The 24,064-nt window shown below is 37.9% G+C and overlaps 1 protein-coding gene across 1 annotated transcript in view; it reads left to right on the forward strand.

The window, feature by feature from the left end:
* The window catches only part of ADAMTS18 (ADAM metallopeptidase with thrombospondin type 1 motif 18), a 195,343-nt gene that overhangs the window by 71,769 nt on the left and 99,510 nt on the right, over positions 1 to 24,064 (forward strand). The window contains exon 3 of the mRNA XM_075765519.1: positions 22,712 to 22,771. Within this exon, the coding sequence (XP_075621634.1) occupies positions 22,754 to 22,771 (18 nt within the window). The 5' untranslated portion in view covers positions 22,712 to 22,753. The remainder of the gene's footprint in view (positions 1 to 22,711; positions 22,772 to 24,064) is intronic.

Below are 24,064 nucleotides of genomic sequence, written 5' to 3' on the forward strand. Positions count from 1 at the left end.
GCTAGCCACAGTTGTTGAGCATAATCTTCTTCCTTGTTCTCTTGGCATGTGCAAGAAAACTCCAGTTCGGTTCCTGTTAATCAGGAACCAAATCTTCCAGATCAAGTACAGGAAGAATATACAGGATAAACCTTTCAAACAGGAACTATGTGAGCATGGAAGGAGCAGAGCGTCAACAGCATACAGCATGCTAGATCTCATGCTACAGTGGGCTGAAGGGAAAATCAAAGCTCTGGGCAATAGCTGTTCCTAAGGAAGCCAAGGAGATGGCAGTATTTTAGCAGAGGAATTAAATGTTGCTCTTGAAAAACAGAAAGTGACCAATTTGTGATTCTAGACGTCAAGACGATACTAGATCAGTGAAGAAGTGCAGCATAGCTGTGGCTAAAGGAGATGAGTACTAGTGTTCACAGTGCTGAAAACATTGGTCAAAAGTCTTTTAAGTTTGGCTTTTGTGAGGCCACCCCATTGACCTCAGCTGGGTAGTAGGAGTGATGCTGGAACAAAAATTAATTGCTGCTTCTTTTTGAAACTGTTTCTCCTAGAGTCATCCCCAAAACAATAAAGGTTTATTCATTAATCAACTTTCACTTAATAAGACTGATTTCCTCTTTTTTTTTTTGTTTCTTGTTTCCCTTTCTTCTTCTACCTCTTTTTGCCTTTGCATGTATTACCTCAGACATTTGCATGTTCACTAATCTTTTCAATATTCATAAAGCAAAAGTCATACATAACCTATGGGAAAAGACATACCCATTCATATATTTTTTCAGGGTGAAGTGCAGACCTTTTCTGAAATGGTGAAGAATTTTTATCCTGTATTAATAGCTATCACACATGGCACAGACACTCAATTGTACTCACAGTCAGAGTGTGATCCCAAGTGACATTGCCAGGCAGAGATTCAATGTTGACACTAAAGAGGAAAAAGAATGAGCACAGAGATTCTCTAGGATGTTCTTTAAGATGGAAAAGGGAGGAAAAGCAAAGACAATGAACATAAAAATTAAGAAAGAATAAAGAGGAAAGTGTTAACAGAAACAGCAAAAAAACCACAAGCTATTGTGTAGAATTTGTTTGTACACGTTATCCTTTCAAAAGAAATTGCTAAATTTTCTACACAAAGAGTATGAACACGGCACTGTATACTGTACATGTAATACAATAAACTTTTAAAAGTCCATTTCCAGTCCTTGCTAAAATAAGTTTAGCAGTCTACAAACAAGAATGCTTTTAACATTGCAACACTCACAGCCATTTTATAGGTCTTGTGGCTTGGATCTCATTCTTGGTGGGGGTTACTCTTTATTTCTTATCCAGAGTGTTTACATCTTTGTGGTGTCGGCAATACAGACTCATCTTTATAAGACCAGCAAGAAAAAAACAGCAATAAATCTCTGCAATGTGTTTTCAGTATGTCCATAAAACTGAAATATTTAAATGTAAAACAGTCCTTTCCTTTGAAAACTGTGAATTGAAACTCACAAAAGGATTGATTACAATATTTTTATTCAAGATGATCTGAACAAAGATGAGACCAATAATTTTCTTTGAATGTAACCTTGAAATTAAGGGGCACTGTGAGAAAAAAACCCAGTATTTTATTAAAGGAATTGCTGGGGGTTTGTCACTATGGGACTGAAGCCAAAACTGTTCTTACAGAAAGAAGTACAGTTCACTGATAAAATTCTATAACCTGTGTGTTATAAAGACAGAATAAAATGTTCAGCTGTTTAGATTAAAACATTAAATAGGCACAGATAGATCTCTCTTCTATGTCTATATTCATCATCTTAAATGTAGTGTTATTCAGACAGGTGAATACAGATTCCTGTCAGTAATCTGTAAATAGTTTGGGAGAATTCACACAACTGGACATCTGTGCTGTATTTTTTTGATGAACTGAGATTTTAACTTCCTATTTTGATAAATGATAATATTTTCATAACATCCTCAAAGGATCAAAGTTTCATTGTGTTAAGCACTTTTAGAGTGTTCAGCAGTTTCTAGAGTCAAAAGCAGTTTCTGCCCAACAGAGATCTTCCTGAAAGGATGGTACCTGAGACAGTGATACATAGATAACTGGGATTTGAAAGGCAGGAGAAAGAAAGACCTATGCAAAGAAAACTACAAAGGCAGATGGATTTGAATAAATCAACAGCTTCAGACTGCAACAATCTAGAGTGACCAGAGAAGAGGTAGAATTACCTGGGTTGTCATTCTCTTATTATCAACAAAATGCTGCACCTAACAAAAGTGGAAGTGGATTAATATGGAGATCGAAGGAAACAATGGAGATTTAGATTTAAAAAAAGAATCCTTCAAAAGATAAAAGATCAAAATGTTTGTTTTAATTTAAGAGTGGTAGCAGCCCCTCGTGTACATTTGCCCTCTCTCATCTCTGTCAGTACCTGAGTGGCATGAATTCCCTTCTGATGAGTGTATGTTTTGGGAAACTCACCACACAGTAAAGCCGTTCTTTCTAATATTACTCTACTTCTTATAGTCCTTTCATGAATGAGAAATACATTACATCATCTCTTCTCTGAGGCATATACCATAGAGTGTATGTGTACCTACCTTCCAAGATATACTGTTATTCCCAGTTCAAGTTTCTATTAAAAAAAAGCCTGTATGCAGCTATCTCCTCTGAACACCACCATTTTTTACGTCATCCTGCTTAACACACTGATTGTTCAGTCAAAATACAGGTTAGTCACTTGTCCTTGGCCCTGGTCCTTGTGAGCACCTGGTAGAGATTTTGGCAACAAAAGAGGTCACACATGGCCAATTTTTTCACACTTAACTTGAGGCCACCACATCGTATGTATCAGCTAGGTCGGTAACATGCTCATAGGCTGCCTGTGCAGATAATGCATAGACATTTTCAGAGGTCAAGTCAGCCCATCGAAGATCTGGATGTGGGCCACTACGGCGTTCCAGTTTTCAAGAATTTTTACAACAACAGCTTCAAAATATCAACGCAGAATTCATAAGCTGCACATAGACAGATTCCACAAATAGTCACACAAGGCCAACCCACACACCCAAATGGATATTTCCCAGCTGCTGGAGTGAGTGCGGTCCCCTGCTGCTATCTCTGTCTGTCTTAGCAGCTGGGAAGGAGCTTCCTGCTGCTTCAGGGGCAACTGGTCCTTTTTTCCACTTTTAGGATGGAAAGAATGAAAGATTCCTACAACATTCTCACTATCTGAGAAAGGTCCCTAGCCACCAATACTGCAAGAAGAGAGTAGGTCTTACTCTTTGGGTGAAGAACCATCAATGACATTGTGTTATACTGTGCTGCTTTAATTTGATTTATTGGGGGAAAGAAAAGAAAAATGGAAAGGAAGAAAAAGAGTTAATATTAAACGTAAGTTCTGATGGTACTGTAGAGGAGCGGGCACCTAAATTCAAGCATCCTAACAAATTGAATGAATTGAATAAACAATTTTTGTGACTATCATGGGTCAAATCCTGGAAAAACACATTAGCAGATATGTTTATGCCAGCATAAACATTTAGGTAAATCACTGTGTGTTATTACAATAGCATTACATTTGAACTGAAGTTGTTAGAAATCCCCTTCAGAAATTAACCCAGTTATTCTTAATAGCAATTATGGCTTTTTGCAACCACATTCACATTAGTCATCTTAGAAATACAAATATTTCTAATTAACAAAATGGCAATAAAAGTAATGGGACTCATGTATTAGGTTAGCGGGTGGAAGTGTGTTTTTCTGTCAGTCCTGAGCAAACTTTTTGTTGCTGCATTAGCCTTCAGAATGATTGCATGTAGTTGTTTATCAGGAGATTTGCTCTACATACAGTTGTACAAGTGCTTCTGTACTCTAGAAAACAAGAAATGACAAGAATATGTAGTAAAAATGTATCCTCTCTGTTGGGAGGATTTTTATTACACATACATTTAGTCCAAATAATTTTAAACTTACATTTCCACCAAGGCTCATCTTTGCTTTAACAAGTGTTTTTTATTAACTGGAATGATGGGGTTTTCATTTTGAACTGAAATCTCCTTTTCGTGTTTTCAAAAGGGCATATATCTGAAGGCTTATTTTTAAACCTGAAATGCAATATGTTGAAAAAGCAGTTGTGAACTCTTTTTCTGTAATTGAAAAAATACATGAGTTAGGCTTTAAAGTGTGAAGAATGATACAGCTACTATCTGTGCTGACTCAGGCCAACTTGCTTCCATGCTGGTATGACCTTCAAAAGGAGTTAGAAAAATCACTTGAGGAGAAGAGAATTTCTGTCTAAAAATGTGAATCAAAACTTTTCATCACTGCATGCAAAAAATCAAGTGCAATACATGTTATCATTTTGATCTTAACGTAGTTTTTTTCTAATATTAGCAATATAGTCTGACTACATCAGAATCCTAAAAGAAGTTGGAAATTATGCAGTAATAAGTTCTTCTTTCTTAAAAAAGTAATGAGAAGCAAGTGTCATTACAACTATATTACTGTAACACAGTCCGTTTTTTATTGTATCTAGCTATATTTTAGTAATACTCAGATCTATATGTATTTTTGTTCTTTGTGCCTAACTAGTACTTAGGGATCAGAATGGCCATAATGATCTGAATGGTCATAAGAATAAGTAAAACATTTTTATTGGTCAGACAAGAACTTTGATCAGTTTTTAAAGACATATAATACACACTGATTATGTTCAAAGTATTAATATGGTTTTATGTTCCAGAATTGTCCCTGCAGGTCCCCACCTCAGCCAAGAATAATATCGACACAGATTTGCCAGTCTGAAAAGGTTTTAAGTGAACTTCCTGCCCATGCTCAGCCTAGCTTGATTTAACTTGGTCAAAGTCAACTGTTTCACTAATGTGCAGTTTACAGAAGAAATGTGCAAAAATTACACAAATGTGGTTTTGAGTAGCATGTTCATTAAGTGGTTACATATTTTGACAAGTTACATAGGTTGTCTGTAGAATTTTTACTGAGAGAGTAAATGATTTAATCTCATTAAATGAGTAGGATTATGTATCAGTGAGCATTGTTGGCAAATATTCTTAAAAATAGATGTCTAATTGATGATTGCTAGTATCTTACTACAGACATACTGGAGAGAAGGGATAGAGCTGCTGCATTAAATATTTTGACAGTTCCCAAAAAGTCTTCTCGTAGATGGCAGCGTGTGGTCTGTGTCACAGGGTGTCACAGTGTGTAGGTATGTCATATGGTCAATGACTTGTCTACAGGTCTGCACGTCTACAGATGCCACGATACTATGCGATACACAAAGGGCTCTGTGCGTGGAAGGCAGGTGATCTGCTGGTTAGTTGCAGACCATTTATAATTAACCTCAGGGATAACAGTGGTCATAGTTTGGGATCGCTGCTTTGTGTTATACATTGTTTAGTATTTTACCTAAGCTTTAAGTGGACTATTTTTTTCCACTGAGTACTCTTTATGTAGTTCCTTGCACCATTTACCTAATGCGGTATGTCCTGATTCATATAATTCCCACCTGGCATGTGTATACCTGTTTGTTATATCAGGGAATCAAGGCAGCCACTGAAAGGCTAGAACAAGCACTGTAATTGTCCTGCATGCCTTTTGCAGTCTTCTAGTCTCCGTGGGTCATTACTGATCTTTCACAGATATTTTGGTACAGCTCTTATCTTTATATGCAGGGAAAATGGGGCATTGAAATTCCTTCCCAGACGCTTCTCTATTAGTGTCCATTGTTGTTGGACTTTACCAGTTCCAAAGAAGGAAAAACAAAAAAGATCACATTACATGTGTAGTCCAGAAACAACACAATCTCAGGACACTTTTGTGACCAGGACTCCAACCAATTCCTCTAAGTAAGCAATAAGGAAGGATATCATCATCATCATCACCGTGTTATACCCAACACCAAACCATCTGTTTCCTCAAATTCATACTCCATCATCTATTGATCAAGATCAAAGTACATTATCATTTTGCTATAGCATCTGAACAGCTGAGTAAGTGACATAATGCATCCCTGCCAAACCCCTTTCCTGATGTCAGACCATTTGTTTTGTAGTACCTTTTATTACTTTGATTCCTGTTTTCTGCTTATAATAGGAATTGACAAAGTCAACTCACTGAAGAAATACTAGGAATGCCGGTTCCAACAGACTGGTAAGCTCCAGTGAAGTTGTATAAAGCAGTTTTTTACTCAGTAGCTAAGTAAAGCTTGTACTTTTTCATTGATTGCTCTGCAAAAGAATGCTGCTGTTGTGTTTCATAGCTGGAGTTCTGCAAATAGTATAAACTTCATTTTGTGAAAATGTACACAAATAATATTTTTTCCATAGTCTCTTCCTCTTAAAATGTTCCTGCAATCATCTTTCATCTACCTTCTTGTTTCAACCCAGTGTCTGATCTATCACACTCAGCATAAGCTACATATTCTGAAGGCTCTTTCCAAACTGTTGCCCCTCTATTTCTGAAGGCTCACCAGTGATGTGACAGTGGTGCCCATCCTATGTATATATTCACACACTCCATTTTTAGGTATTTGTTAAACTTTAAACACCTTTGTGTTGTCCCTTGGGCTTCTTCTTCCCCGTGGGAGGAGCATTACAAAAACTTCCATTGGCAGGTTGGAAGCAGAGAACTTCATAATCTCCTGATCATATGGAATCTACCTTATTACCTGATACTTACTGCGGTACAGCGACCAGTGCAGACAGCATCTTCAGTAGTACGTGGTTCCATACCTCCTTTGCTAAACTGATGTCTTGTTCATATGTTGTCACTCCATGGGGGTCAGAGGCTAGAAGGACGTTAAGGCCTGCCGTGGTTATGCCTTGCAACCTCCCAGTAAACCCTGTGATTTAAACTCGCAAGTATTTCAGTACACTTGATTAAAAAGAAATGCAATTCTTGAACTGTATGTCTTCTGCCTGATGATCCTTGTTCATAATTTGGGCTAGAAGCACTAGTTGATGGCAAACTATTCAGACTATACAGGCATATTTTCTTTCCTCAGCTTAGGTGGAACGGTTTGAAACCACCTGAGTCGGTAGCACAGAAGTCATACTCCAAACTTTTGTGTTGCACAGGAGTGTAACGGCTGCTTACAGAAACAGAGAGTGTCTCCAAGATGTGTATAATTTCAGATCAGAACTGCTTTAACTGCTTTAAGTGCTGGGTTGCCGGACAAAAAAAAGGTGATTCACTTGGATGGTGGAGAGAACTACAGCTCTTCTGTAATGAATTCATTATTAACACAGTGAGAGACAGAACCAGGCAGTTTCAAATTCACAAATCATCTCTCTTTTTAGTAATATCTGTATTTTTTGGCACCCCAAGAGCAAGCCCCATTCCCCAGGAGAAACTCTTTCATAATGCTCAATAATGCATCTGTTATTATGGGAAGGATGTTGAGAGATTTGAACACAGCAGCACAGCTGAAGCAGCTGTTGCTTCAGAAACAGCAAAAGCAGAAAAAAGGACATCTAAAATTTTAAAGTATATGCTCCCATGTGGTCTGTTTCTCAGCATTGCAGCTGCCACCTGTCTGCACTGGGGGAAGCTTTGTAAAACGTTTTCCTGGAGCTGCACTTGGCTGCCCATTTCAGGCCAAAGCCAACTGCTAAAAACCATTCTAAAGAGTGAATTCAGCTATTCCTCCCTGCTTAGGTTTCTCATGACCCTGATCTTCCACAGGGGCTGGCAGTTAGAGTGAGTGACATGGTAAATCTTGGCCAATGAAAAGCCTAGCAATCTCCAGAAACAAATATAATTACCTGGCTGATGATACGTATTCAATTCAAAGTGCCACAGGAAACAGCAATTACAATTTCACGGGAAAATGAAGTGTTGGTAACCACAGCAGAGGTCTGTATATCAGCCAGGTAATGATCCTCACCCTGCAAAGGGAACTGTTGTAGGCATCCATCAGGTTTCTCACAGAGTGAGAAGATCCGTCTGATTGAATATGATAGCAACACTGAGGTTACTTAACAAAGGCTAGTTTCTTTAAAGGATGCCAGGAGAGAATCCTATGGATAAGCTGTGTATATCTTTCAAAGGCTGTACTATATTTTATACAACCTAACTGCCTATTATATGCCTACCACTGCTTTTTCTGAATGGCAGATACTTACTCTAGTTCAGATTCTGCCTCCCCCTTCAACCTACTTTCTCATATTAAGTAACTCCACACTCCTTAGTGAATACAGTTAACTCAGCTGTGACTTTAAAGGAGCAGTGAAAATCAGTTCTATAGGAAGTCTTGTTTTTAAAGCTGTTTCATATAAGATTTTATATCTCACTTCTTTAAGTACGGAGTTGAAAAGCTGAACCATAATTCATGCAGTAGTTCCCTTTCTCTGTGTTTTGAGAGTGTAAATCAAAGGTAAGATTTATACAAATAAAAACCAGCAAATGCCCGTTAACACAGAGAGTGTTGGAATTCTGGATTTGCCACACTGATGTGCAGAGACCAATGGGAGTCATATATATTTTCATGCATTTCTAGTCATTTCTAGAATTCAAGAGTAAGTATCCTGTCCCTATTGAATATTATTTTGTTTATCTTCCTTGACTTTTCCAGTTAACATGCATGGCCATGCTTAAAGCTATGGCTTTTACAGACCCATGTAGCTTTATACTGCCACAAATAGCAGCTCAAAAGAAAGTAAGGGAAAGGAAAATTTATAGTTCAGCCCAATACTGTACGCCAAAATCTAAAAATGGTTTAAGACAGCTTCTTAAATAATCATACTTCAAACAGCACACTCAAGTTCTTAAGCCAGAGATGTTAGGCATTTTTGTACTTCCCCAAACTCTGTGGAAATAAATCGGTTTTTGGTGGGTTTTCTTGTTTCAAATCGGGCAATTATTGGAGGAAGTACCGAACAATTTTTATCCAGTCTCAGAGCTGCCAGTTCTCACGATATTAGGATTTTTAAAAATAATTCCAGCTCCTAGAGCATGAATTGCAATAGATTCCTAGTTCTTATTTTCTTTTTTTAAAGGTAACTTCCTTGTCCTTCTAACTGTGGAAAGAAAAATGTAAATGTGAACCCTTAAGGCTAAAAAAGTTGAAAGCAAGTTGTGATGCTTAAAGTTAACTCCTTCAGTTTTGGGACCTAACTAATGATGCTACAGCTGCACCAGTACTGCTGTCTAATTTAAGATAATAGGCGCTCTTCTGGAATCAACACTGCTAACTAGAATACTGTAACATTCATGTTGTATACAGAGGTAATGCCCAAACTTAAGTGTTTTTACTGTGGATTATAAGAGCATATATAAGAAGAAAATTGAACCTATATAATTCTTTATGAACTACATATAATTTCTTGCAATTGCCCTCAAAATTATATCTTTTAAAATCCTCTAAACATGTCAAATAATTACTGTTCCAGAAGATACTAGAAGAAAAAAAAAAATCTATGATGGTTTAAGACTTAGTGCCCATCGAAAGGTTTTGAGTTAGACTTCTGGTCAAACATCCTGTGTCAGTACAGACAAATTGTATAATGTTAAAGTACATGGCATTTTTGTATCTCAAATGAGATGTAGGAGTATATTAGCAGTAGGAATCATACAGAGATCTAGTGTAGATTATTTCACTACTATTACTAGTTTAGATTAGGTAAGCAAATTTTGGGCATTATGAACTATGGAAGAAATATATTAGCTGTGAAAAGAATGTATATTTGGAATTTTTCTGGAGTTGCACAGGCTGCCTTCCAGGCAGATTGGTAATATGTAGTTTCCAGAACAAATTGATGTCTGAAAGATCATGTAGATTGCTGATACCAGGTGTATCATTTGGTTATATCCAAATATATATATTTGCTTAGGTGTGTCACAGCATATATATATATATATATGCTTAGGTGTGTCACAGCCACACTGACATTGCAGAAAAGTGTTGGAGAGCGCTTATTTTGATAAAATAATCCAAGGTTTGGGGCCAGTTCTTGAGCGCGGGTGGTAGGGTTGCGCTTTGTGTGTTCTGTCTCTGGCACAGAGGTGATGTCTTACTCTGCGCAGCCCCTTGCTCCTGTCACAGACTAACCACCTGCTCATCTGTGGACACAGGACAAGCCAGCTGGCTGCTGGGGCAGTGCATGTGGGCTGAATAGCTAATCCCAATCGTTTCTGAACAAAATGTTATGGGCCAGGTGGAAGTATACGCTTGTCTATGACTGGCTTGTGAAACAGCTGGAGTTGCTACACTATTTTCTTTTTACTGACATACCATATATTAACAATCTCATTTTGTCAGGAAGTAGCCTGTACTTGTGATACTACAAAGACATGAAGAAGTAGTAAAGCATAAAGTAAAAATCTGTGCATAGGAAAATTAGATTATTTGGCAAAAATGAAATACTGACTGATAGTGCCTGATAGCAATGTTTGTACCTGAATTTCTGAACTTACACAGTCATTGACATGGAGAAGGTACTGGGGATAAGTAAGATCTCATACTTGCTGGGGAAGTATTCCAATTTTCAGCTATTTATTCTTCCTTATTAATCTCAACTCTTTCATCATAATCTACTGTTTCTTTTTCTTCCTAATCCCTTCTAATATTAATCTATGCTAATAACAAGTATTTGTGTATTTGAAACATGGATGCTAATGTGTTATGTAGCTCTGGCTCTCCACTTACTCTGCTTCTTATTATGCTTATTTTTACACGTGTTTTATGTTTAAAAATATATAGAGACATACATATAAATATTTTTGAATACATAAATATCTAAGTCTGTATATATATACATATGAGTAAATATGTCTGTATGTAAGTATCTATGCATTTAATTGCTGTGTGGTTAAGTCAAAAGTACCTGGATACATACCTATATAGTTTTTGCCTTTTGTGTACACATCTTTCCTTAAAAAGAGAATATATTGAGACATGTGCTTGTGCAGGCACGAACACTAAGAATTATGCAAAATGAGGTAGCATCATTTTAAAAATAAACTGCAGAAGAGTCAGACTGCTGTCCTAAATATTTTTGTATAACATATAAATACATTTGTGCAAAAAGTTAATTTTTCATTGCTGTAGAGATTTATGCATAGGCTTAAGTCAATAAACTGTGGATAATCTCATTATGAACAGTGGATTGCTACTAGGATTTAGTTAAATATGAACTTAAGTCTTTCTAGAGTTAGGAATATCTATTAATTAAATTATAAAAACCAGACATTTATTTGGATGGATATACGTCATACTGAGAACATGTGATCACACTGTAGCAAACTTTGATCTTTTTTCTATGTGGAAAATGGCCTTATAGTCGAAACCCTGATGTAACTCTAATGTATTGCATAATTGTTCATTTTAGTTAAAACTGATGGTTGGGAGGGTTGTTTTGGTTTGCTTTATGCCCTAAGGATTGTCTAGGACTTAATCAGACTTCCTGGTTTATTTCCATATCAAAGTTAAGTAGTAAATATTTTATTAACAGATGTCTGCATCAAAACCTTCCATTTGGATACCAGCCCTCAATACAAAGTCTTATTACAGAATAAGAACAGCTCCTGTACTGCAATTATAATTTTCATTGTTCTCAGACAGGAACCCACCGGTTCCCCACTTATGAATGTTCTTACATATTTCCTCCAAGGAATAATCACAAAACAATCAGAGCACATCTAGATGGGGCTTAGAGTTGAAAACTTATAAATCACTCTTGTCAACATTTTCCATCAGTGGTTGATTTATGATATGACCTAGTGATATAGTGACACAGAGATCCTAATATGTAATCATCCATACACTAGAACTGAGACTCAACATTATGGAAAGCGAAAAAAGGCACTTACACATGAGTTGATTAAATGTGCTGAAGGAGAATATACCATAAACAATCCCTTAAATATTGCAGAATGGGATTTTACAAGCCAACATGTGGAAAAAATGTTTGCGTTTCAGGAAAAAATGAAGATAAGGTAAAAATTTAGTTACAAATTCTTAATGGTTTTGGTTTGATAGTGGTCATTTTGGTAAGGGATAGGTACAGGGTCTAGCAGAACCATGATACACTGGAATAGTTTATTTCGCTCATTTTACAGCCTTACTAGACCATTGCATATACTATACATTGTGGTACAGTGGTTTTGGGAGGCTATCTAAACTAGGCTTCCAGATTAATTCCTTTTTAGAGGTATTTCTCCTCTCTGAAAACAGAGAGAGTGAAGCAGCATCCCCTGAAGAGAAGCAAATCCATGGAGTCACCTCAGCTGGAAACTACAATAGCCAGTTAAGTAATTTATTTCATGCTCCTGAACAGAAGCTGATTTCATTCCCTGTGAATTGAGATTGATTCAATATAATTATCCTCTCTAGAGCTTTAAACAAACCAGCTTTAAATATTTTAAGTGATGTGGCTTTTATCACTTCCTTTGGACAATATTTTCATTGTCTAATAGATCTCACTCTGAATTTTTTTCTGATATCCTGCCTAAATTACTTAACCACATATAATTATCTCTTATTCTACTTAGTTAAAATTCCTATAACAAGCCCTGTCCATTATTGTTGCCAGGAGCTGCTCCTTCAAATGTTTTAGTAGAGATCATATAGCTAAAATCTTTCATCAAAGAAGGCATTCTCATAGGTATTAAAGCATTTGGCATTAAAAATATATATATTTTTCACAGATCATCTCAGTTTCTAAGCATACAAAATAATCCTTAATTCAATTATAAGGACACTGTCATTTATAATGAATGCAAAATTGAAGATTGGTCTAATGATAAGGAAGATATGCTCCTCTGATAGCACTGTGGATTGTTATGGCCAGTGGGAAAGCCTCCTGCTGGGTATTGAAGTATTTGCCACCAAGTGCCATGATTTGTCTACAAGCACTGTTCATCTCTGGCAGTGGTGGGCAGAAACAGGTCTCTCTCTGTTCTGGCAGACATCAAGATTCATGATGCTGTGTCTGATGGCCATGGGATGTCAGAAAGGCAATCCTGCTTTCTTGATGAAAAGGGTAAATGATCTAGGAAGCCTGACTGATGGTGGAGGGAGGGAGCTAGGAAGCTGCAGGGTTAGATTGAGGCACTTTCCAAGCAGAAGTCAGATGGGTCTTGACTGTATTGGCCAGGTTAATATTTAGGAATACCAGATATGAATGCAAAGAAGAAAAAGCTGATGACAGCTTATTGAAAATAGTTACACTAGCTTTTACACTGGAGTAGTCATGTTCAGGTTTGCTGATTAACTAACTGATTGACCAAAAACCCTGATGTGCATATCCATTCGTATTACCCACATGCCATTGACAGATCTCTTTTTACATGAACTTGCATTAGATAGACCACAGTCTGAATCCCTTGAACTTAAGCAACCATATAATTTGCATTTTTGTCAAGTTCAGTCTACAGTAAATGTTGGAATCTCCTCATTCTCTTGAATCTTCATCTAGTGCATCTTACCATGCTATAAGGGAGTTAGCCTAGTATTTTGCTTCCTTTCTCAGCAAGGAAGATACTGTGTAGACCCAAGCTGGGTGCCAGTCAGAAGGTTGCGTAAGACAGAGTAAGCAGCTGTTGCTCGCTTGCATTAGACCTTCAAGTTTACTTCCCTGTAAATCCTATTGCCACTTGGCTAACAGTGTTAGTCCTGTTTGAAGGGTTTGTTTTGCTGAAATCCTGCAATGGAAAGCAATATGCTGGCATGTACGATGTAGTGAATGTAGTAAATGTTGGGAAATGTAGCAGGACTTTTTTGGTGCTGTATGTTTGGCAGAACTAATGGCTGTATTATACAGGCAGACCTTCAAGTTAGGTCTGCTCCCAGCTAAAGTAATCTTTCTTATCTCATGCTTCAGCAGTTGTGGGTTGAGTGTGAGAGATGCATTTAGAAGCTTGTCCCATAATCATATGGGATGGTAAAAGAATTCCTGACATACTTTCCTTCCCATGGGATGGCAACATCTGCAGCAGAAAATGTTTTCAAGTGGGTTTCTGTCATGCTTTCTATAAACTCTTCTTTTAAGGCTTCCTGCAAAGAAAAAAAGAATGTCCAAAATGCAAGATGATTTTTATTTCTGTCCTCTCTCAAACTAGTAGGATATTTGCAAAGGAGAGATGTAAATTACCTGAGATAAATTCCATTTTTAAGACAAACTCCTACCAGGTGCTATCCTGCGAGGTACTGAAGTGATGAAAAATGGACATAGCAGAACCACAAGTGTGATTTGTGAAAAGAATCTAATCTGAGACATTCTCTATAGATATAGAGTATGCTGAACTAAATCGCTCAGCTGCATACGAAGAGTTGCATTTATTTCTTTCTTTTATTCTGCTCTGACAACTCCTGTAATGCCTTACTATTGAATACTTCCTTATGAATACTTTACTGTTAAACTGAATCAGTTGCACATCCTGTTCAAGAGATTATCTTGAGGGCATGTGGCTAAAATGGTTAAATTACTTATTATAAGAAGTGACCGATTTTCCAAAGACTGAACAGTTACATAGTGTCATAGGACAGGAGACATATGGCTGATGAGATTAGTGTGAGGAAATACACTTTTAGTGCCATGTTTAAGAAGCCAAGACAGTGGAGCAGCCCATTTATTTCTGGGCAGTTTCACCAACTCACCAATAAGAATGAGTTCAGGTCCACCCTTTTTTAATCCATTAAACATAATCGATGTAAAAATGTAAATAGCCTTAAATAACACAAAATAGTAAAAATAATATTTTGTATATACCTGCTAGGTGCTGAGAAAATGAGAGACCACACTAATGGTTTAAGCCTTAGACTCCTATTAATAAAATGAGCTCTCTCTTCTTATAGTATGGACCAGTGCTGCAAGTCATGATTTCTGTGTCACGTGTCCCTTGAAACTCAAGTTCCTTCAGTTTTAAAGCCTCCAATCTATTAGTGTTTGCTTTGAATAAATCTTTTGTAATAGTGTGAATGAGGAATCTCCAATCAGCGTTAAAAGAATAACAGAGTGTAACAGAGTGTATTTCTACCTTCCATAGCTGGCAAAACCGTGAAGTTCAAAAGTCAGAGAACAGGGAGAGCTCCACGTATCGTCTTTAAAAAAAGAATCTGATTATCTTGTGTTTGGCTCATGGCGGCTTTAACAGCTGGAGCTGGCAGAGGCATGAGCATGGGAACTGCATACCTTATGGTACCAGCACTTTGTTATATCTTTTCACTGGGGAGGTGCTAATATAACAGTATTATTTTAATCGTAGCAGCTACACATGGAAGGCTGGCTGATGCCAGAATACTGTGAAGTGTAAAAATTGGTCCAAGTACTTCTATTCCATTATATATATTCCCAGGATGGAGGTGAGGAGGAGAGCATAAACAAATGAACACTTGTGCTCAGCAATATAGAGTTAGCATAGTCTCAGAGAAGACAATGGGAGGCAGAGGAGGAGTGTGACCACATGCTGTGCTGCTGTCCTAACCAGCAGTCCATTCAGCTGGGGCAGAGGATACAGAAAGACTCTTTCTTGGGTTGGTTGAGGTCTCTTTCATTGTAACACACCCCAATAAGCTGTCCTAGACCTTGTGCAACAGAATTGTCTATATTAGCTATTGAAACCCAATAGCCAGAGTAAGCAGTTTAGAATAGAAAAAAAGACTGCTGAAAGAAACATCAAAATGATACAGTCTTCATGCAAAATACACTGACTTGGTGGGCCAAGTGTAAGATCCTATAACACTAAATAGGGCAAACAACAGAATTATAAATAACTGACTAAAAGCACAAAGCTGACTACAATAAAATCAGAACAATAAAAGGGAGACTACTATAATTCTTCCTCCTGGCTTTTTTTCCACCTACTCTCCTACATGGAAGGAGGATTAATGTATGCACACCCTCCACGTTGCTCCAGCTCTGCACTTCCAGACACAAAGCAGCTGAAATGCAGATCGTATATATTTTGCTTCTGCTGGCAGCTCCTCACATCCCATCAAAGGCTAATAAGGCATTTTGGAAGCTTCATCTCATTTGTTATCTTCCTAATGGCATTATCATTCCAGTCAGAAAGGCACTGAATTCAGCCGCCTCTGAAATCGCTTTACAGCCATGCTAGCAGGGAAAGCATATGCAGAATTATGGTCCCCCTGCAAGTTCTTCCTCCTGTTGCTGTCACCACAGACATACACACCTTTAGAGACTGTGTGCCATATGTTTATTGAAAGAGTTAAATGAAAGTTGACAAGGCAGCTATTTTTCTTTCCCAGTCCTTGCTGTAAGGGTGGCCTTAGCACGCTGGGAAGGGAAGTGCTCAGCCAGTTATTTTACATGCTGCCCACATAGTCTCTGTTAAGTAGGCTTCAGCTGACAGCATGAAAACACTTGGATTTACACATCACTAGTGCTCCACTACAGTATATGGGCCTCTTCTGTCATAGCTTCTGCAGAACAGTGCCCTGGAAGAGCACAATATGACCACTCACAGACTAAGGCTGCCCACTGGAGGTTTGCCATGCCAAGATTCAGGCTGTTCTTTTTCAGCACTGGCATCCAGCCTAACTGCACAGCAGGCTTTAGAACAGTGTAGAAATTGGTACCAGTCTTCCTAAGATGCCATACTCATAACATTATTTATTAAAAGATTTATATCTTGTTAATGATCCCAGAACCACCCATGGGTTGTTTTGCTTTAGAATCTGTACTTGTAAATTGATGATTAGGAAGTAACATAAGGGATTTGTTCCAGTGATTTTCTCTTTAATTAATACAGGAATTTCAGGGGAAGACTCTTATCTCTGTCTCCTTAGAGGGGTGGTGAATCTTCATCCCAACATCAGTAAACTTTACAACATAAGCACCATTTGGTCTGCCTGTATTATTTTTGCAAGTGTAGGTAGTTCAGGTAGTTTCTTACTGGAATTCTTTGCTCCTTGTACTTGAAGGTTGCAGTGAGCTTCACACCTTTGAATGAAATAGAGCTCAAGGGCAAAAAAAGTGTGTGAGCAAAGAAAAAGGTTTGTGAGGGTGAGACTCTATAGCAGACCAGCTATGTGTCATGCTGCTTTTACATGGTACACTCACTGTGGGGAAGGGAACTGTTAATTATGTCTTGAGGCTGATTAGAGGAGAATAGGAGGAGATCACTGCTCTGTGGCTCTTGCTGTAAGATAACAACATGTTAATTAGGCTTTCTTCACAGCCTAAAGCAGCAAGGAGGAGTATGGTGAGTAGGCAAATTCAGGTCAAAGAAGTCAATGATACAAGCGAAGTCCTAGATCAATCGAAATTTATAAAAGATCATGCTCTGGTGAACTAAAGAGGATTCCTGTGCATTTTCGTGGTAGACATTTCTGAGAAATTAATCTCCTTGCATGCTGCAGTGGATTTTATTACTGAGGCTGTAGCTGGACCCCACCACAGGTGTGTGACATAGCATGCTTTATGGCCATGTTTTTCCAAACTATTTGGATTAGGAACCTGGCAGGATCACACAGGGACTCCCTTTGAAGATCTTGGCAAGGCAGTAAATGTGTGCCAAATTCTCCTCCCAGACAGAAATCTAATGAGAACTGTACCTGTCTTCAGGTCCTTAGTTTACACAGACTAAAATAAGCTTTTAGCACTGAGAAGTTGCTAAATAACTGATAGCTCAAAGAGATCTCTGAGGAGACATGTCGTGACTACAGTAAAAGGGGCAGAGGATTCAAGCATTAAGACAAATCAGTGCTTGTGTAGTGAAATATATGTCTGGTGAACTATATGTTTGGCAGAGCCTTCTATATAGTTAGTAAAAGTAAGTGATTTAAACCAAGGTTTTGGAGGTGGTAATGCTGTGTTCCTCATTTTCTGGGGATCCAACTTGAGACATCTAAGCTAATGTTTCTGGTTTGCAGATGTGGCAAGATCCCCATTGCATTGACATCTGTTCTGAGTGGAAATGTGCTATGCATTGTAATTGCTCTAAAAAGTCAAGCTCTATGCTTCTTAAACCAGGCAACCAAAACAAGATAGCACATTTGGCAATTATAGAAGACTCATGAGTCTGATGAGGTGCAGCAGGGAATGCAGGAGGTTATGCAGCAAAGGAGAGGAACAAAATAAAATACTCAATAGCAATAGTGAGCTTTGCCTGTTCCTGTACAAGACATATGGCTGTATGAGAGTCTGTACCATAACACATACATGCATGCATGCCAAGTTAAAACTGCATAGGCAATTGCAGAGGAAAGCTTAATTCTGGTACCTCCTGGTTGTTGAATCCTTTACTTCACAAACTTAATGTCCTTTTGTATGTAGGTTTTGGGAGACTTGACATCATTAATGTGCACCGCAGAACTCCCTAAAGGTAGGAGCTTGTTACACTAGGCACTGTGCAAACCTATAAAAAGATGGTCCCAGACCAAAGAGTTTATAATTTAAATATAGCAAAGCACTTGATAGGTGAGAGCTGCTGAAAGAAAAATGTGTCTCTGAGATATATTATATCTCCTGTCCCATATCAAATCTAAAATGCAGCAATTAATTAATAGTGGTAGAAGATGTTTGTACATTGTTCAGCCCCAATTTTGTACTGACACTGAATAGGTTAAAAATCCTTTAATCATCACAAGACAGCATCCCTTTCTACAGTCATACTTTCTTTAATGAAAACTATTTGTATCATATTAAAGAAAAACAAATCGCCTCCTACTAGTTCACTGGAAGCAGGCAGTAATGTACCATAGGGTGCCTACTACAGGAGGGCTCTGAGCCTGGAGCCACCCAAAAATTCAATAGAACTGTCCTACTAATAGCTTTGAAACCAAAGATTCTTGAGATCTTCTTAAGTTTCCCAATGAAATCCTGTCATGCTTTTCCTGACCAACCAAAACAACCAAGTACAAGTCCGTACAAGTCAAAGTGCTGCAGGAAAACTTGGTGCAAGTTGAAAAACAAAAATTCCAATGTTGGTGGGCTTCAGAGCTGGATTATTGTGAACTCTGTGAAATTCTAACAAAGCAACCCCCTAATGTTCATATAGGACATGTAAACAGAGAGCCATGTCTGCAGTAATTGGACTGGGTTTCTTCTGTGGGGCTGTTATTGCTTTAGCCAGACCACATGCATGACAAAGTAAAACATATCTTTGTCTTTCCTCAGCCTTACTTCTTTCAGAATTAAGTGCAATGCAAAGCTCAGCTTCAGGGAGGTGATGGACAGAACTACATGGCGGCTGCTTTCTCATGGGTACTCACCTTAGTTAGCAACAGAAAAAGTTAAAAATAATAAAGATTTTTATTACTCCTTTTCCTCTAATACTTCTCACCCCAGCTTTATGTCTCTTCAGCAAAAGATTAGTCTTTTAAAGCATGATTTAAAATGCGCACCCATAAAACCCAGACAGATCCTGGATGTTAGAAATATACTCATCCATAAACTGCATTCCTCTTGTGTCAAATGCATACTCCCTTGCTGTGGTCTGGTTATCTTGTACTGTTTTGTGAGATATCTTTGCATGGAAAGAGCTGTTATAAATGGCACCTGAGAGGAGCAAATGAAGGAACGAAGATCCTGATCACGTTCTTCTACAAGACAACTAGTGAGGTGGAGCCTTAATGAAGATCTTTAAAAAGAGAGCCATACTTAAAGAGTATGGCTTGGGAGGGGTCAAGTTGAATATCTCCAGATTCTCATGGATCTGCTAGAGGAGATCCACATGCTTTGCTGCTGCTTTCCTGATAGCCCAGAATAATGGAGGCCTGATGCAATATTCTCCAGCTAATCTCAAAACTCCACTTTTAAGCAGTCCCACAGTCTGGTACCATTCTGAAGAAAACTCCTTTTAGGCCATAATAGTGTCTCATAGTGACCCATGAAAGCTCAGGCCTGCAGCAGACTTGCCACAAGGCACAGGTTGGACAATTTGTACACTGCGAACATTAAATACTGACAAAACTGAATGCATGTAAAATGCAGAAATTTCACTTCCCACAGAATGGAGCATTGCTTGAGGCTCAGTAATACCAAAGCCCTGGATGTGGACTGGTGACTAATGTATTTAATGCTAAGCAGTTCACCTCTGGAACAGCTTGAAAATGGAGGTACATTAAGGAAGGGTGTTACACTGCTTGCTTTCACCATCTTCCTCTGTAGAAACATTCCCTTATCCTGGAAGCCGTGAGTGATCTGTAAGATAAAACAGCTGGCAAATGTGTGTGGAAAAGTAGCACGCTGCTACTGAAGTTTCTGCAAACACTGGAGATGTGGGAACTCCACCTCCCCCTGCACCTCTGTCTGGCATAGGCAGATCAGTAAAGACAAAGTTGTTCCTTGCAGGCAAGCTGTGTTGCAATGGACCAACCTGTATGCTTTGTTCTAAGATTCATTAGGTTTACTGACATTGTGTAATATTCTTAGTGTGGCAGTAAAACACTTCAGTTTTCCAACTTTGGATCCACTGAGGCTTTTAAAAATCCTGTGAATTTATCTCTATTCATTTGCAGGGACATTTTAATGGAGAATGAGAGACATCATTATAGATTTCTTTACCTCAAACAACAGGGAAGCAGGGTACCCACTGGCAAAAAACAAAGCCGGAAACAAGAGAAAAAGTCTCTGGGGGACCAGGAAAATACAGTTCTGCCTAGAGATAATATTTTTTATTTAAAGCTTTTATTGTCTAGATTTTCTGACTGAGGCTTCTGCTGTGTGAGAATGGGCTGCGTATTGTGTATGTTTGGGGTTTTGCTGTTGTTTTCCCAAGGATGTTTGGCATCCTAAAGGAATATGCAAACTACAGATGATGCCCAAAGCAAGGAAATGTGCAGTGTAGCTTGGAGTGCGACGCAAATGGAGTGCCTGAAAGCCTACTTGTCTGCTCGTGCGGGCCAGGGGAGCAACGCAGAGTAGAAAGACTCTTTGCTCCTATTATGTTACATCAAACTGTTTGCTGAAAGACTGTTCATTTTCCTTTTCTTTCTCTTTCTCTCCATTGCCCACCCAAAAAATCCAAACATTTAAAAGCCCAGTTTGAATAGTGGAATGTGTGGTACATTCTTGTCTTGCCTGATGGGAACAATGTCTGTGCCATTGGGGATTGCTGAGGTAATTCTTTATTGACCCTGAGTAATGCTGTGAGCTTATTGTATAAAATTCCAATGAACCGTATTGTGTCAAAACTATGCTTAATTTAATATCTAATTTAATTAACTTTTGTATTCCCTGTGCTGGACAATGATAACGTGGAAAGACACTGCTCAGATTATAGCCATTATATTTCATGGGTTACACTTGCTCTCCAGTGGCTTAAACTGTTTGTAAATTATTATTTTGGGTTTGGATTTAAGAGTTTTTACAGACAATTAGAGCTCACTTGTAAGCAGCAAAAGCAAATTTAAAAAAAAAAAATAATAGTGCTTTCTCATATTGTTAAAGAAAATTAAGAGTTACTGTATCATCTTTGGGATTTATTTATTTATTAATTTTGCTTTAATTTGTCAAAAAAGTGTATTGTCTAAATGAAGACATCATAATTCTAGTAAATAAAGGGGGACTAGTTCTTGCCATCTGCAGTCCCATACTGAGGCATGTACCACCTCTTCTGTGCTAAGCCATTTACACCATGGCTGCAAGAAAACAAACACACACAGCTGATTGGAACATAAATGCCTTATCTTGTGAAAAATGTTGAGATTGTGTAGAAAAGAAAGAAAAGAAACATAGGCTGTTAATTATTTTGAAAAAAACTAAATTCTGAAAAATACATTGAGTTTTCTCTAAAAGTTGTTTCACAATTTTAAATAAAATCAAATCTTTCTAAAGTGAGGCATATCCAGATGGAACATTCAGACACTTCCAAACTCAATTGTTTCTATTTCATTAAAAAATTTGTTGGAATGGACAAAATAGTCACCTTGGTATTGTCACAAACCCTCTTTCAGAACCCTTCATCCTAAAACCGTATAGCCTATACCATTATGAAAGGTGCCAGCTTATTTTTTCTTCATCAGCTGCAGGGGCAGTGGCTCATGGCTAATAAAGGTCAAACAGGGCATGTGATGTGATCCAAGCATAAATATTTTTTGAAATTTATGTATTCAGCTTCAGGAAAAGTTGAAACTGCACTATATTGATTGTGTATGATTTAACACCTATGTGATAGCAATGCAATGAAAGAGTAACCGAGTGATTTACATGCAGTCAGAACATGAGGTTGCTGATGTTGCAATGACATTCACATATCTTGAAGATGTACAACTTCTGTAATCAAATTTGCTAGATAATTTAATTCAGATGTTTTGTGGTTACTGGAAAACAAACAAAGACCACAAACTGAAAAAGAGGCCTAAATATCCTCTAATGATTTATTAGGAAAACTTTCAGCCTGCATAAGTGGTCCTATAAAATTGACTTAATAACTGAGATACAGAACACAGTAAAACCAGACATTTTTGTCTTATGGTTCAGTGTAACCATATCCTACAGCAACTTTCTGAAAACTCAAGCAGATGTTCTTTAAATAAATTGTTTCATTAAATGTGCCGCTCTTTTCTTTTGAGTGGAAATGTCCTTTTGGTTGGGCTGTAACGGAGACACTTTACTGACTTCAGTGGATGGCAGAAAGAAAACTATAACCCTATTGATTAAAGCAGACATTTTTAGTTCGAAAGCAACAATAATAATAGATCTGAAGAATTTGTTGAAATTTTGATGAAAACTGATGAAAATTTGTTTCTTGGTAACGCTCCATAGCTGTAACTGCAAGAACAGTAAAATGTTTGTTCTCTCCTAGGGGCGATGTGACGCACTGATCCCAAACCGCAGTCAGCATGCCATGACACCCAACTGCAAGGTGAGTCAGAGAAACACTAGAGTGCGTGTTCTGAGTGTTTCTGCTGTTGCTAACACGGAGTGGATTCTCCTCTAGATAGTTCAATAGGCTTATCTGGGTACTGCCAATGGAAGGAGGGAGAGTTGATTCTCCAGATGTTATCAGAGTACTGTGTTACAGCAAGGGAATATGTACAAGCCTAATCTAACAAGTGTGGGAGTGAACGGAAAAGACCCCTAATTTTGGTGGCATCTGGTAATGTACTAAAGGATCAATGACCTTTAATACTGAGTAAAAGCAAGAGAAGACTGTAGCCTGGGTGAAGGGGATGATGTAATATTGACAACAGTTCCCTTAGTCAGGGAGCTTTTCTTTCCATGTAGCTTAAAGATAACTCTATTTTACAGTAAGAACTTCAGGAATAGACAGTTAAATTATTTTATATGCTTGTCAGTTGCAACAATAGATCCACTCAACACCATTCCTTGCCTGCAGTGTTTTTTGAAAATCCTTTGTGGGCAGGTGGATTTCAGGCTGTGTCAGCCAGGTGGGCAGGAAGTCAATTTTCAAAACCTTTTTTCTATTTTTACTCAAAAAGTGAAATTTTCAAAACCTTGTATGCAAAACCTAAAGCTGCAAAGTAGCCTGGACAAAGCTCTTGGAGTTTAAATGGGATTGTGATTTAAGAAATTAATCAGCTCTTCAGATCCTTCAAGATTATACTATGCTGAGATGAACAACTAATTATTTAAGCAATCAAATGTCTCTCAACTGATTTGTTTGCTACCCTAATGTTCACCCTCTTGAGAAGGACTCTTCTGTGACATGTCCTTTGGGAATGGGCTGTCTTCTGGGTCCTGCAGAATGTGCATGGCAGTATTGTGATCATACAGTGGAATAAATGGTAATATTAATCAGTATAGTAAAGGATCCTCTACTAGGCTGGAAATAGGGGGAATGTTCGATTTACCCATCAAAAGCTGACTTTCACAATTATTATTAATTAGCAGACCATAAATATGAGTAATTTGGTGTCAGGTTCCCTGTAAAACAGAGGTGATATTTATCACTAAGAAAATTCATTGTATCAATGTATATAAGAACGTGACAGGTAATAGTTATGTTATCAGAAATGTATTTTCCCTGTACAATAACAATAACTTAATTAGTACTTCAAACATAATATATCTCATTTTTCAGTATATGCCACTGTTCATAATAGCTATCTGCACATGCCCCCCGGATCCACCTCTACATCTTCTTCGTGTATTATTTTTTTAAGTTGACTGTCACTTCTTGCTGAAAATTTCTTTT

The sequence above is a fragment of the Balearica regulorum genome, chromosome 13 (assembly GCF_011004875.1).
Source record: "Balearica regulorum gibbericeps isolate bBalReg1 chromosome 13, bBalReg1.pri, whole genome shotgun sequence".
In the NCBI taxonomy this organism is placed as follows: domain Eukaryota; kingdom Metazoa; phylum Chordata; class Aves; order Gruiformes; family Gruidae; genus Balearica; species Balearica regulorum.